At 39.4% G+C, this 15,767-nt stretch overlaps 1 protein-coding gene across 11 annotated transcripts in view; it reads left to right on the top strand.

Annotated features, from left to right (window-relative positions):
• The window catches only part of Sntg1 (syntrophin gamma 1), a 925,417-nt gene that overhangs the window by 543,699 nt on the left and 365,951 nt on the right, over window positions 1-15,767 (top strand). For all 11 annotated transcript variants that reach the window (XM_076564008.1, XM_076564009.1, XM_076564007.1 and 8 more), the window contains one exon: window positions 12,696-12,825. In XM_076564008.1, the coding sequence (XP_076420123.1) occupies window positions 12,696-12,825 (130 nt within the window). The remainder of the gene's footprint in view (window positions 1-12,695; window positions 12,826-15,767) is intronic.

Below are 15,767 nucleotides of genomic sequence, written 5' to 3'. Positions count from 1 at the left end.
TAATAATAATCACTAAAAATATACTAAAAATATAATCATAATTACTTAGCAACTAGAGAAATTCAAATCAAAACAACATTGATATTTCATCTTATCCCAACCAGAATGGTAAAGATCAATGGAAAAAATGATCACAAATGTTCAGGGGATGTTGGAGATAGGAGAAACTCATTCACTGCTAGTAGGATTGCAAACTTTTAAACCTATTGTGGAAGCTACTGTAGAGAATTCTCAAGAAGCTAAAATTTCATCTACCATATGACCCTGATACATAACTCTTTGGCACATGCCCAAAAGACTAGATATTCTATTCCACAGATACCTTTCAGCTATGTTCATTCACAATAACTAGGAAATGAAAAAACAAAAACAAAAACACAAAAAAACAACCAAATATCCTACAAATAGTAACTGGAAAAATGTGGTACATATATGTTATGAATTATTATTCAGCATTAAAAAAATAAAATCAAAAACATTGCAGGTAAAAGATGGAACCAAAAAGGATCATAATGAGTCAAGCAACCCAGACTCAGAAAGAGAAATGTAGCATTTTCTCCCTTATTCAAGGCTCATAGCTTCAAATCTTTACTTGTGAGTACATAGCCTGTAGTAAATACACAAACCACAAAAGTAAGATGGGACAATTGCTAATTTAGAGGAGTTGAGTAACAATAGAAAATGGAATAGCAGGAAATAAGCAATCTGATAAAAGGAACTGTGGAGTGGGGTTTTCCTTAGGAATGAGGAAGGAGAATACAGAAGATGGTATGAAGGTGGTAAAGTGAACAGCAGAATCCAAGTGCTGTTTCAAGGGGAAATATGGGAGGGGGAGGGCCCAGTGTATTTTCTAGGCATCTTTGTCAAATATTATGTTGCTGAAGTGATATGTATTCATGTTTGCTTCTTTGATTTTGTCCCATTGGTCTACCTTTTTGTTTCTTGCCAATGCCATATTATTTTTATTACTATGGTTCTGTAATATAAAGATTCAGAATGGTACCCCTCTAGCATTTTGTAATTGTTTTGTTTTTATTTGTTTATTTTGTTCTGTTTTGCTCAGGATTATTTTAGGTAAGTTTTTTTTTCTTTATGTGAGGAATGATATGGTACTGCTAGGCCATGGAGGCACATGCCTTTGATTGCAGCACTTGGGAAGCAAAGACAGGTGAATCTCTGACTTTGAGGCAGCCTCGTCTGCAGAGCAAGTTCCTGGACAGCCAGGGCTACACAGAGAAACCCTGTCTCAAAAATTAATAAACAGGCCAGGTTTAGTGGCACGCACCTTTAATCCCAGCACTCTGGAGGCAGAGCCAGGCAAATCTCTGTGAGTTGGAGGCCAGCTTAGAGTTAGACCAGGATAGGGGCCAACACTACACAGAGAAACCTTATCTTGAAAAACCAAAAAAATAAATAAATAATAAAAACAAACAAACACACACAAAAAAAGGATGAGATACAGATATTGTTTTGAATTGTATTGAATCTGAAAATAGTATTTGAGAGAGTGATCATTTTTCAAAGTTAATTTTCCAATGCACAACCATGGGATGTCTTCTCATTTTCTTGTGTCTTTATCTCTTTCACTAGAGGTTTAAAGTTTTTATTGTAGAGGTCCTTCACTTCCTTGGTTAGGCTTATTTCTAGATATTTAATTTTCTTTGAGGTTATAATTAATGGGAGTGTGTCCATGATCTCCTTCTCAGTGTGTTTGTTGTTGAAGTATCAAACACTATTGATTTGTGCAAGATTATTCTACATTCTACCAAATTGCTAAATTTGTTTATAGTTTCTAGCAGAAGTTTGTTGACTTTTAATATTATAGTATCATATTATCTGTATGTAGGGATAGTTTGATTTTTCTTTCCCTATTTGAATATTTTTTATTTCCGTATCTTGCCCTATTGCTGAATTTCCACCTTTGGGGGTTTTGTTTTTTGTTTGTTTGTTTGTTTTTGCTTTTCAAGATAGGCTTTCTCTGAGCAGCTTTGCACCTTTTCTGGAACTCACCCTATAGCCCAGGCTGGCCTTGCACTCATAGAGATCTGCCTGCCTCTGCCTCCTGAATGCTGAAATTAAATGCATGCACCACCACTGCCCAGCTGCATCTAATATTTCCTACATACTGTTGAAATAGAGTGAGGATAGTAGATATCTCTATTTTGTTCCTAATTTTAGTTCAATTGTTTCAAGCTTTTCTCTGTTTGTGATGATATTGGCTATAGGTTTCTTATATATAGCTTTTATTATGTTAAGGCATATTCCATCTAACCCTACATTGTCTAAAACTTTTTATCATAAACACATGTTGGAATTTTGTCAAAGGCTTTTACTGCATTTAATGAGATGAGCATGTAAATTTTGTCTTTAAGTCCACTTATGTGTTTTATTTATTTATTTACATGTGTATGCTGAACCATACCTGCATTTCAGGGATAGATCCAACTTGTTCATGATGTATATCCTTTGGACAGATGTCTGTACTCAGTTTGCAATTATTTTATTCCATATTTTTTCTAGGTTCTTTAGAGATATTAGCTTATAGTTTTCTTTGTGTCTCTGTGTGTGTCCTTACCTGATTTGGGTGTTAGAAAGATTGTAGCTTCATATAAAGAGTGCTCCTTGTGTTTCTATTTTTAAAATATCATAAGAAAGACTGAATATAACTCTTCTTTAAAGGTTTGATAGAATTTTGCTGTGAATCCATCTGGCTCTGGACTTTTCTTAGCTGGAAAGATTTTTATTACTATGTCAAAACCTCATTTGTTATGGGTATGTTTAAGTTGCTGAGTTCTTTTCAGTTTAACTTTGGTGGTTTGTTTAAATCTAGAAAAAAATTCATTTCTTTGATTTTTGATCTTCATGGAGTATATGTTTGTAAAACATTACCCTTTAATGGCACTTTCTTTGATATATATTGTAATGTTTTTCTCTTTATTTCTGACTCTTTTCATTTGAATCCTCTCTTTGTTTTGGTTAGTTGGGCAAACTACCAATTTTGTTTATCTTCTCAAAAAGCAGCTGAGATATTGATTCTTTGCATTGTTTTCTTTGTTTCTATTTTGTTTATTTCAGCTCTGAGTTCTATTATTTCTTACTATTGTCTGTTTGGGGGTTTCTCTTGTTCTTGCTTTTCTAAGTATGATTATTCTAGATGGACTATTGAGGAAATTGATGAAGCAAGGTATGATTAGTAGAGATAGGAGAATCAGAAAGAAAAGTATATGGGGTTTCCAGTCCAGTAAGGTTGACTATAGTTGTGTTCAGGTTTCTGTGTATGAAGAAAGATTATCTTGAAGTGAGGTAGTTAAGGGTTTGAGGTGGGATAAGTGAAGCCAATTAGGAAGACCCTCAAGCTTAACAGCTGTGAGGGGTTACAAGAATTACAATGAAGAGGCCTTGCAATTTAGGGGAAAGGGGTGAGGGGCATTGGTGTGGAGGAGGGAGAAGACCCTGATCCCCTATGTTGACTGGTGGTGGACAAGGTTTGGCACATGGATGGGGTAAGGAGTAGTCAGTAAAGTTTCATAGAAGAGACTAGATATGACAGAGTAGGGGAGTGATCAGATAATCATGGAGAGGTCAGGGTTTGGATGGGAGATGGGGGTTAGAATTGGCCTCCCATATATAAGTTCGAATGGGCTGTTGAAAGAGGTCACTTGGGGAGAGCAAGGAGTCTGGAAAGAACTAGAGGCAGGAACTTTACCCAGTCCAGGTTAAGTTCATGTGACATTTTAATAAGAAAGTGTTTTAAGGAGCAATTAGTTTGTTCTGTCTTTCCTGAGGACTGAGGGTGATATGGGATATGAAAATGTAAAAGGATACTGAGAGCTTTAGATAGGGTTTGGAACATCTAGGAAGTGAATGCAAGACCATTGTCTGACTGGAGGGGGGCAGAAATTCCAAATCAGGGGATAATATACCTAAGAAGGAGGTCAGAGACTGCCTGAGCCCTTTTGTTATTAGTGGGAATGCCTCCACCAAGTCTGAGAATGTATCCAATAGAACCAGGAGACACTTAACCTGTCCAACTGTTGGCATTTGGGTAAAGTCAAGTTGCCAGTTACTCCCCAGGATGGAGCCCATGGCCTGGTAGGTAGAAAAAGGGGGACTATGATATTTGAAATTAGGGCCTGACATCTGAGAAATTTTACAGGAGGCAGTAATAGTTCCTAGGAAATGCAAGTTCTCAGGTGTCAGCTAGATGTGAAACTTGGCAAAATGAGACAGAACCTGGATATTAGAATGAAAGAGCTGCTGTAGATAGGACAGAGTTTGTCAGTGTCATGGGGTGACTGTGGGGAAGTGGGTTGTAGTGTATGTTTTCCCTGTGGTAGGTGAGGTGAGTCTGGTCCTTGGAGGGCTGTTGCTCTAGCTGCTTTATCAGCTCGTTTTTTTTTTTCCCTTAGATATGAGAGAGTAGTCCATCTGATGGACTAGAAGTTAATAATTCCTATGGCTTTGAGGACATAGGAGGCTTTCAGCATGGCCATAATTTGACCTGAATTGGTTATAGATCCTCCTTTTGCTGTAAGGAGCCCACACCCTTTCCAGATGGCAGCGTGGGACAAGAGGATATGAACAGCATATTTAGAGTCTGTGTAAATGCTTCATTTTGCCAAATGGAAGGCACAAGTGAGAGCTATCATTCAATATTTTAGTTAGTAATGTGGGCGGGGAGTGCCTGTGCTTCAACCACCCCAGTATCTAACATGATGGCATAACCTGCTTTGTGGGTACCATCATGTAAAAAGCAGCTACATCTGTGTACCTGTTACAGGTGGCCTGAGGAAATATGCCCTCCTCTATGTGTGAATGATGGGGCAGTAGTTCTTCTAGGGTTTCAATACAAGAATGAAATGAGGAGTGGTCAATATTGGGTCACTGGAGAAGCTTTCAGATATTGATTGGAAAGTATGTGTGGCATCTTCTATAAGAGCCTTCTGGAGAGAAAGAACCCAGGAATGAGGTAGTTTGTAAACATTTATAAGTTAATAGATGGAACAGGTTATGGGTTGAGAGTGGTGGTTTCCTTGATTGTTGAATGAGGACCACAGCATCTGCTAAAGCACACATGAAGGGTACACATCCCTGGGTGGTAAGGTCTAGTTTTTGTTTTTTGGGGTTTTTTTTGACAGATATGCTACAGGTACAGCTGGTGGCCTAGGATACCAACTGGCATATCCATCTTTTTCTGTTACATAGATGGAGAAGTGGCATGTAAGGTCTAGGAGATAAAGGGCTGGAGCCTGGAGGAGAGTCTGTTGGAGCTTCTGAAAGGACTTAATAATGGGATTGATGAGGGGTTCATGTTGGGGGCCAAGGGCTGCCTCATATAAAAGCCAAGCAAGGAGGGAGAAGGAAGGGATCCAGAGATATAAAAAACCAGCTATTCCTAGGAATGATAAACTCTTCACTTTATTATAAGGGACTGCAAGAGACCAGATTGGGTGCTTTCTATCCAAAGTAAAGGCTTTGTGAGTTGGAGTAGTGTTTAGTCCCAAGTAGGTGACCTGAGCAGTGGCCAGTTGGACCTTGGAAGGTAAGACTCTATAGCCCTAGATGGACAAGAAATTTAGAAGAGCAGAGGTGTTAGTCTGGCTAATGACCCTAATGTTGGGGAAGCTCTCAGAAAAGAAATAGGTCATAAGGAGTTGTCTGCCCTCTGTGTTTTCAGGGTCTAGATTAGTATACAGTAATAGGACCTTTGTGAGTCTTTCAAGAAACTGAGATGGATTTTCCTGTCTGTCCTGAACAATTACCTGCTGTTTCCCATTATCAACTGGCTAAAGGGCAGTCTTACAGAGACCCACCAGTAAGCAAGTTATAAACTGGTCTCTAGCTAGAGCAGACCCTGGGGTATTATGATCCCATTAGGGGCTATGTTTGGGGACCACCTTGGTACCCAGTAGATGTGCTGCATTGGTTTGATGAATTTCATCAGCAAGGTCCCAAACTTACCTGTACTCCTCAGGAAGTAGGTTATATATATATATATATATATATATATATATATATATATATAATGAAAGATGAGACTATAAGATTAGGTAATATATTGGAATTTGTTGTGGGATGTCTTTCTGTATGCTGTAAATATGTGCTGCTCTGATTGGTTGATAAGTAAAGGTTATTGGCCAATGGTGAGGCAGAATAAGTTTAGGCAGGATATTTGAACTGAAGAGACAGGAGAAGAAAGGAGAAAGAGAAGAAAGGCCAGCCCACTGTTGAAGTGCTGTGGGATGGTCTGTATGTCAAATTGCTCTGATTGGTCAATAAATAAAACACTGATTGGCCAGTGGCCAGGCAGGAAGTATAGGCGGGACTAAAAGAGAGGAGAATTGAGAGAACAGGAAGGGAAAGGGAGTCACTGCCAGCCACCGCCATGACAAGCAGCATGTGAAGATGCCGGTAAGCCACAAGGCACGTGGCAAGGTATAGATTTATGGAAATGAATTAATTTAAGATATAAGAACAGTTAGTAAGAAGCCTGCCACGACCGTACAGTTTGTAAGCAATATAAGTCTCTGTGTTTACTTGGTTGGGTCTGAGTGGCTGTGGGACTGGCAGGTGACAAAGATTTGTCCTGATTGTGGGCAAGGCAGGAAAACTCTAGCTACACTGAAGGAGCTACAAGATGCCAGCAGACTGGTAACACCATGGCCACATGGCAACATATAGATTAACAGAAATGGGTTGAACTAAGTTATAAGACCTAGCTAGCAAGAACCCATAGGCCATACAGTTTGTAAATGATATAAGCCTCTGTGTGTTTACTTGGGACCAAGTGGTTGTGAGATGTGGGTGGGAGAGATTTGTCTTGACTGTAGGGTTGGGCAGGACCAGAGAAACTTCCAGCTACAAGAATTCTTTTATAAAAGAGGTAGAGTTATGCACATAAGAACCCAGTTTCTTTTCTATTTGAGAGAGTTCTGCTAGTGAGAAAAAGATATATACTTTAACCAGTCCATCCTCTCCAGCTACCTCTCAAAATGGGAGAATTGTAAATTTGGGTGGGGTGGGATGCCATAGTTACATGAGAATGGGTAACAATGACTGGAGTGGGCCATTACTGAACAGGAGGAAGGGACAGTTGTATTGGAATAGTGGGGTTCATTATCAGGGTTTGAAATGGTGGAGGTTTGTTATCAGGGTCTAGAGTAGTAGTAGAGGGTTCTTCTAGTTCAGATTGCATAGCTTGGAGGGTGTGAGCTGGTGAACAGGAAGCAAAGAGAGAAGTTTTGGAGCTGAGGTAATAGAAAGCATAAGCATAAGCCAACTCTTTCCATCTACCCATCCACTGGCAGAAATTGGAAAGTCCCATCAGGGTCTAACCTTCCATTAATTGGCCATTTTGACCAGTTATCTAAGTGATATTTGGGCCATTTCTGGATACAAAGGAAGAGAGTTTAGAAACCTTAAATAGGGGATTAAATGTAGAGGTTTGAGGTTTTCTAAAAGACACCCCAAAGGAGATGTTGGGCTTATATTACTGGTAGGCTTATTTCCCATGAGTGAGGCAAAAAACAAAAGCAAAACAACAACAGCAAACAAAAAAAGATTCAATGGCTTATACTTTCTAGCATCTCAGAAATTGAGGACCATTTGACAATGCATAAGCTACCCATTGAGTCCTCACACAAAGGGCAGGGACAAAGGTACCAAGCCTGAGGGACACATAGGTCTGATGTATACTAGGGACACCATAGGTCCCATAGATGAGAAACAAGGCCTCAATCATGAGTAATGGCCAAAGGTGATTGCTGGTGAATGAGACCAACCATTACTCTGAAGGCAGTGGCTGGGATTTCCTCCCTCTTCCAAGAACATCTTGGAATCTTGGTCTTCCAAGAAAATGACCAACGGTCATTTCCATAGGTCCACAGAAGTATTTACACTTACTGGGAGAGGGGAGACTCACCAATTGTAGTAGCTGGTGTTGTGTGGAGGGGTTTGTAGATAAACTGTGTCCAGGGTCCCTGGCACATCTCAGACTGCTGACAAATAGGGGGAAGTACCAGGAGGGCTGCTGGGTCTTGTAGCACCAATGTTGTTAAAAACAGCAGATGAGAGCAGATAGAAATGTCATGAGACAGGGCTCACATGAAGGGTTTATTAAGAGGAGAGTCAAGAGCTGAAGAGAGAAGAAGAGAAGAGAAGGGAGAGAGTATGAGGGATTGGAAATGAGAGATGCAAAGGCCTGCCTGCCTGACTCAGAGGAGTGGTGGGAAAGAGAGAGAGGAACAAGTAGAGCTTGCCTTTAAAGGGGGTCCTAGAGCATGCATATAGAGGTTTACTCATCTACACAGTGCATGTGCATAGATTAAGTGACTACAGCTGTATGACCCTGTGTGCTGGCTAGACATTTGTATGAAATGTTAACACTATCTACCTATCATATATATATATATATATATATATATGTATATATATATATATATATATATATATTGGTTTTTCAAGACAGGGTTTCTCTGTGTAGCTTTGCGCCATCCCTGGAGCTCACTCTGTAGCCCAGGCTGGCCTCAAACTCACAGACATCTGCTTGCCTCTGCCTCCCAAGTGCTGGGATTAAAGGTGGACACCACCACCACCACCACCTGGCCTATCTACCTATTTTTTTTTTTTTTTTTTTTTTGCACTTTGCAGTTACCACAAAGATTGTAAGTACAGACACGATATATTAGTCAAATACTGAAGTATTAGTATGGCTATTCCTGACATAGGGATGAGGTAGACATGTATGGAATAATTTGCAAGCACTTACAGATAAGGCCTTATTGTAACAGACCCAGCAACCAATCTTTCTCAAAAGATGCCATGTTTTTGAGCCCCTCATATTTGGTTTTGGAGTTCATATTTCTGTGCAAGATTTATGTTTTCTCTTGCCTTCCCCACAATAGCTGTTCCACTGTTTAGTTAAAAAAAAAAAAGAGGAATTTTGGTTCTGTTGTTTCTTATTATCAATTTTAATCATGGAGTTATTGAACTGCATCCATTCAAGTGTCCTAATTCAACTGTGTACCTTAGATTTCCCTAGTCACATTACTTTCCCTAATAATAGGCCTATCCAAGCTGCATATCTATACATGATAATCAGACAAATACTTACCATGGATCCTAGCCAGCTTTTCATTGCCAGGAAGGTCCACAGAGCTCTTCTCAATATTCACTGCCTGTTCTATATCCAGGTTCCTGGATTCCTGCTCATACAGAGGGTAATCAAGACACAATAATTTTGTATATTATAGCCTCTGAAATTTTTGTTTCTAATTTACAAAAATCATTACCTCACTTCTCTTATCCAACCCTCATGGACACAGTAAGCAAACTTATGACATACAAGCAATTATGAATCAAAAGAAGAATAATTAACTCCAATTAGAAATGTATGTTTATTTATATGCATTATACAGATTATAAAAACTGTTTTGCAGCCGGGCGTTGGTGGCGCACGCCTTTAATCCCAGCACTCGGGAGGCAGAGCCAGGCGGATCTCTGTGAGTTCGAGGCCAGCCTGGGCTACCAAGTGAGCTCCAGGAAAGGCGCAAAGCTACACAGAGAAACCCTGTCTCGAAAAACCAAAAAAAAAAAAAAAAAAAAAAAAAAAAAACTGTTTTGCTTTAATATTCAGGTCTGATGTATAAAAGATGAGTCTCTCAGATTTATTCTATCAGGGACTATAAAGTTTATAATCTTACATAAATTTCAGAATTGATGAACTAACAATATCTAGCTGTTGTACTCTTATTACTGTTGTGCCCAGATTGCAACCCCCAGAGAGACCACCAAAGATGAGCATGCCAGAATGCAAAAGCAAGGTTTAATTCTGGATATCCAAAAGTAATACAAGCCTAGGCAGGGACTTTGTCCAGCAGATCCAACCCAATGGAGGCTAAAAGAAGTGCCTGCCTCTCTGCAAGCTCAGTTTTTAAAGGCAAAAAACACAAGGTTGCATTATTTAGGGGTGCTAGTATGGGTACAATTCTGATTGGCTCGCTTCTAGGGACTTTCTAGAAATCATGGCTTAATCTTACTTCTAAGGGGGTGGTTGCCCACCACCATTTCTCATTGGCTGCCCTTAGGTAGGGACATTTTTATGGTCAGTTACCCTGGAAACTAAGGTTGGAACATTCTTTGGTCAAACAGTTACCTAGGGAACCAGAGAGGGGACATTCCATAGTCCAGCAGTCATTACCTCATGACTACCTTGGGACTCTGTACTTTTACACTTCCTGGTTTCTAGAATCTGGACTGACTGGTTTCAGTAATTCATGGCCTATTACAGTAACTCATGGCCTGTACCTAAAAGGAGAAATCTTAGGCCTTAGTTTTAGGGTGAAAGCATTTTCGTCTTATTTCTAAGATGGCTCATTTTGGTCTCACAATTAAAACTTATGAATAAATGGTCACAACAATCACAGAGTGGAAATATATGCATTGCTATGCTCAAATTTGTCCTCATTTTCTGTAGATTGTTGTGCTTCTGTCTGGAAATTTAAAAAATATTTATTCATGCATATGAGTGTTTAGCCTACATGAATGTCTGTGTAACATACTTGGTTACTTTGGAAGTCAAAAGAGGATGTCTACCCCCCAAAGACTGTAGGGTACAGATAGTTGTGAGCCTCAGTGTGGGTGTTGAGAATAGAATCTAGGTTTTCTGTCAGTGTCTGGTCCAGAAGGGAAGTCAGGGAGAACAAGGAATGGGAGACCATGGTAAATGAAGACCACATGAGAAGAGGAAGAGACAGAGTGCTGGAGAGGCCCACAGAAATCCACAAAGATACCCCCACAAAAGACTGCTGGCAATGGTCAAGAGACAGCTGGGACTGACCTACTCTGGTGATGGGATAGCCAAACACCCTAATAGTTGTGCCAGAAACCCCATCTAAGGACTGAGGAATCTGGGTGCAGACATCCACGGCTGGGCCCCAGGTGGAGCACTGGGAGTCTAATTAGTGAGAAAGAGGAGGGTTTATATGAGGGAGAATTGTTGAAACCAAGGTTGGATAAAGCACAGGGACAAATAGCCAAGCGAATGGAGACACATGGACTATGAACCAAAGGCTGGGGGGCCCCCAACTGGATCAGGCCCTCTGAATAGGTGAGACAGTTGATTGGCTTGATCTGTTTGGAAGGCATCTAGGCAGTGGTACCAGGTCCTGGGCTTGTTGCATGAGTTAGCTGTTTGAAACCTGGGACTTATGCAGGGATGCTTGGCTCAATCTGGGAGGAGGGGACTGGACCTGCCTGGACTGAGTCCATCAGGTCAGGTCGATCTCAGTCCTCGGGGAAGGCCTTGATCTGGAGGAGGTGGGAATGGGGGGTGGGCTGAGGGGAAGGGGAGGGGGGCAGGAGGGGAGAGAACAAGGGAATCTGTGGCTGTTATGTAGAACTGAATAGTATTGTAAAATAAAATAAAATTTAAAAAAGCAAAAAAAAAAAAAAGAATCTAGGTTTTCTGAAAGAGGAGTCTCTGTTTTTAATTGCTGAGCCATCTCTCCAGACTTATGTCCGAATATTGTAAATGCCTTACTTATTGATGAGCATTAGAATTAAAGTTCAGGTCTAGAGTGATGGCTCAGCCATGAAAGGCTAGGCTCACAACCAAAAATTAAGCTGAATGTACTGGTGAGTTTTTAATATACTTTTTTTCATGGAGTATATTTTTTACTATAAGAAGTTTAAAATCACTTTATTACTAACAAATATCTACTTTTCAATGATAATAAGTAATGCAAGTTTGAGCACTTTTCTGTCTTCAGTATAGAAACATCAAGTATGAGAACTAGTTTTTACAAACATTTGAAAATTTTAATGCAGAGTGCTTGGACAGCAAAACTGCCATCCGGTGTTCCATTTAAAGACTGGAACTAGTCTAGAGAGAAAATAAATGGACAGAGGCCTACACATGACCTTGGGCCATATGTGTGCTCCTTGGGTTTTCCTTTTTTTCAGTAAATGAATAATATATAACTTCCTCAAATGACCAGTTGTGAAACTGATGGAGCTAGGAAATGTGTATATTTGGAGATAATATGTGATTGTGTGGTCCTATTTGGATTGTTCAACTGTGGAAGTAGTTGTCTATCACTCTATTACTGGTGGATTTAAATAAGACTTGCAAATTTTCTAATGTGCCCCCACATTATACAACAGACTAATTTTCATGGCCAGGGCTTTTGGTGGCTCCCATTCCCGCTGTAGTTCCATGTATTCATGTCCATTAAACCTTTATCTAAACAACATTCAAGAAATTAACATGTTTACCATGTAATATTTAATATTTGTTTGTGTTTGCAGTCTTTACACTGTAAGGCAGAAAATGTAATAGCACTTATCAAAAGATCAGAGAAAGAATCACAGACTGGGCGTATTTGGCTAAGGGGGAAAAATGCCCCTGAGTAGCAGCTGTTCAATACCACATGCTTTCTTTTATATTTCAAAGGTTGCCCACATTTACCTTAATTTAAGAACATTTTCTAATTATTTTGAATTATGTAATATTGTGATCATTTTTTGCTTCATTTTAAAGCAGATATAGATATATAGATAAAGAAGGTAATCAAATTTGATTTGATATGGAAGCTGTCATATTGTATGAAGGAAGATCTCTTCTACAAGTACTGGAATGAGCTGTAAACAGCTAACTAACATGCTGTTTGGTTTCTTCTGTTCTGATGCAACTGTAGGCCAAACGCTTTCCAAGTTGTTGCTGTGGATGGAGTCTGCAGTGGAATTATTCAATGCCTCTCTGCTGAAGACTGCATGGATTGGCTCCAAGCAATAGCAGCTAACATTTCAAACCTCACAAAGCACAATGTAAGTACTGATACCAGGAATGACTATATAGCCAAAGTCTCTCAGCAGCATTCATAGGTTTATTTGGTAGCATTTAACTTTGCTTCATCTGCTTAATGCCATGACAAGAATGCGCCCTCTGAAACACAAGAGAAAAATCACCTCGCCATTAGCACCCAGACATGAGTGACATGTGTGAGAAAATGCTCACAGTTTTCCTTTGCTCAAAGACATAAGCAACTGCTTTAAACAAACATTAAGCAGATCTTGTCATGGAAGTGGTATGTTTTAAGAGCATCCTAGGAAAATAGGCTACTGAATTTCAAGGAAATGTTATTGATTTGTCTTCAGTGACTTCAGGACTGCAGCTGAAAATGTATGAATGAGGAGGTTCAGGAGAAAGGTGTTAACATGGAGACTGAATGCTTCCCATGGAACCCTGCAGGAACAATGCTAGTGAGTGAATGCCATATGGGATGCAAGAATTTGTGCAGCACAGCCAGGTCTCTGTCATTGGAAAGTGCTTTTCTCCTAACCTATCTTTCAAATATCCTTTCTTCTCCCTCAATTCCTATGTGTTTTTGTGGTCACCATATCTTTGTTATCATTACATGGAAATAATTTATCCTTTTTTGGTATTAATTTCAGAAATGTAGCCCAACAAATTTTGAAAATCACACACTAGGGAGAAATAAAGAGCTTAATCTATAAAATTCTTTCTGGAAAAACAGGAGAACCTGGCCTTGATCCCCAAATCTCCAAATTCTTCAACCCCTGATTTCTAGCCACATCCTAGCTCACATGCATCTTCTCACCCATTGAATCCTATGTGCAACTATAGAGTATAAAAGGTGTATCCTTTTTTAAATACATTGGCAGCCATCCTGATTCCCCCTCAGATTGTGCCATCTCCTTCCCTTTGCTGAATTGAAGAATTTAGCATTGACCTTGACAAGTCTAAGGCAGCAGTCATATGTTAATAGAAGGGCCAAAATTCCTCTGCTGGAGAGAGGAAGTGTCTCCCTTTTAAGCAAGCAGGAACTTTCCTCAAGCCCCTAAGGGAATGAAGGCTCTTATCCAAATGCCTGACCTTGGGCAAAAGACTTCTGGGGACCAGGCACTCCAATACAATTCAAGAGTAATTTTCATTCTTCAAGGGTCATGATGCATAATTTGTGCTAACCTGTTCCCTAATTGTGTCTTAGTCTTACTATATGAACCTGTTCCCCTCATGTGCTCCCCAAAGTGAAGGTTCTGATAGTCTATTCTTTTCCTATTGTAACCATACCATTCTGATTTCTCTATACTTATTAACTAAACTCTTGCCCTTAATGGACTCAGGTTCTGGACCTGGATTGTAGGTGTTTTATCCTTGGGATCAGGTCTAACTTTCCTGTTCTTGGAGAAATTAGGAGAGCACAATGATTTTCTGGCTCTACAGTGGCAGGAATTTTTTTTCCAAAGAATTATTTTGTTTAAAGAGGCTATTGATTTATACATTTTCATACAAAGCTCACACAAAATTCCCAAAGGAAAACCATAAGGGAACTCTCATAATACATACTGAGAATCATTAAATATGAAAATTAAATGTGCTGGAGAAGTATGGCTTGAAATGTTGGAAATTAGCCAAATAGCAATGGTCATCATGAAGTCCATGGCCAAGTAACATTGAGATTGCTCTCTATCATCTATAAACATGCATGCACACTTGTAAATGAACACACAGGCATGGACACAGACACACATACACATTAGTATAATTTTGCTAAATGTGATAGTATTATAGATCATACCACTCTTGAAAAATAAAACATACTTTTAGTCACTCATTCCTTTGCCTCTGTTCCTTTCTATACCCACAGTTGTTTCAAAACATACTGGAATATTTGTGATATCCTCAGTGATACTCAGAAGTTTGAATTCAGCAATTAGACAAAATAGCAACTCTTACCCATTGACGAAGTCACAACTCTTTCTTAAAGCAAATGCCCATGTTATCTAGAGTAACAGCACACATTTTGCTTTGGACACCAGAAAGATCTTAGTAAATATATATATTTAAAAAAATAAGACAAGACAGACTCTTCTACCCAAGAGCATTTTACTTGAATTACTTTTTAAATATCCTGGGTGTAAGATTATGCATGAAATTGAGTTCCACTCTAGTACTAATACAGACAGTGGAAGATGTAGCTCTGCGTAAATGGAGTACCCATCACCATGACCAATTTGTTTGGCTTGAGCAAGAGTGATGGTCTACTTTCCTATCAACCAGTCCTGATAGAGCTGAGGTATTGAGGATTTTAATAATGCCACTGTTGTGTTTTTGTGTCAATGACTTATGAGAATGTGACTTTATGTTTCATGGCAACAATGGTGGGAATGCCTTACTCATGAACCATGGTTCTGTATGTGTGAGAAATACACTTTTAAAAGAGCAGAAGAATAAGCTTTAAATTTTTTCCTCACAACTACATCCAAATTGTCAGTCTTATACCCTAAGAATGATCTTAGAAAATCTGATTCTTGCAAGAAATATTTAGTTAGAAGGACACAAGCCACGTGACAGCTCTTGAAAACCTAGTACTGAAATAGAAAGTAAAGGTGCAGAAGCTATTGTTATCAAGGAGCCCAAAGGAACAGATGCCAGCTTAATGGCACAGTTTCCACTGTGACAAGTGCTCACCATGACATGTAGAAAACAGACACCACCGCTGTACTCTTGATGTTAGGTTCCCTTCTGTAGCTGTGATAAAATACTTTGACTACAAGAAACTTGAGAATTTATTTGATTTAACTGTCTATCAATGAGGAAAGTCAGAGCAGGAAGTCAAGCAGGAGCTTTACACAGAGTCTGTAGAGAAAACTTGCTGATTTTTAGATCTATCAGGCTCCAGTTTAGCTACCTTTCTTATAAAGCCACCCAGATCACCTGTCCAAGGAATTGTGCCTCTCATGGT

Source organism: Peromyscus maniculatus, chromosome 2 (assembly GCF_049852395.1).
Source record: "Peromyscus maniculatus bairdii isolate BWxNUB_F1_BW_parent chromosome 2, HU_Pman_BW_mat_3.1, whole genome shotgun sequence".
Classification (NCBI taxonomy): Eukaryota; Metazoa; Chordata; class Mammalia; order Rodentia; family Cricetidae; genus Peromyscus; species Peromyscus maniculatus.
Note: the sequence above shows the minus strand (reverse complement) of the source record. Positions and strands in the feature narration are given on the sequence as shown.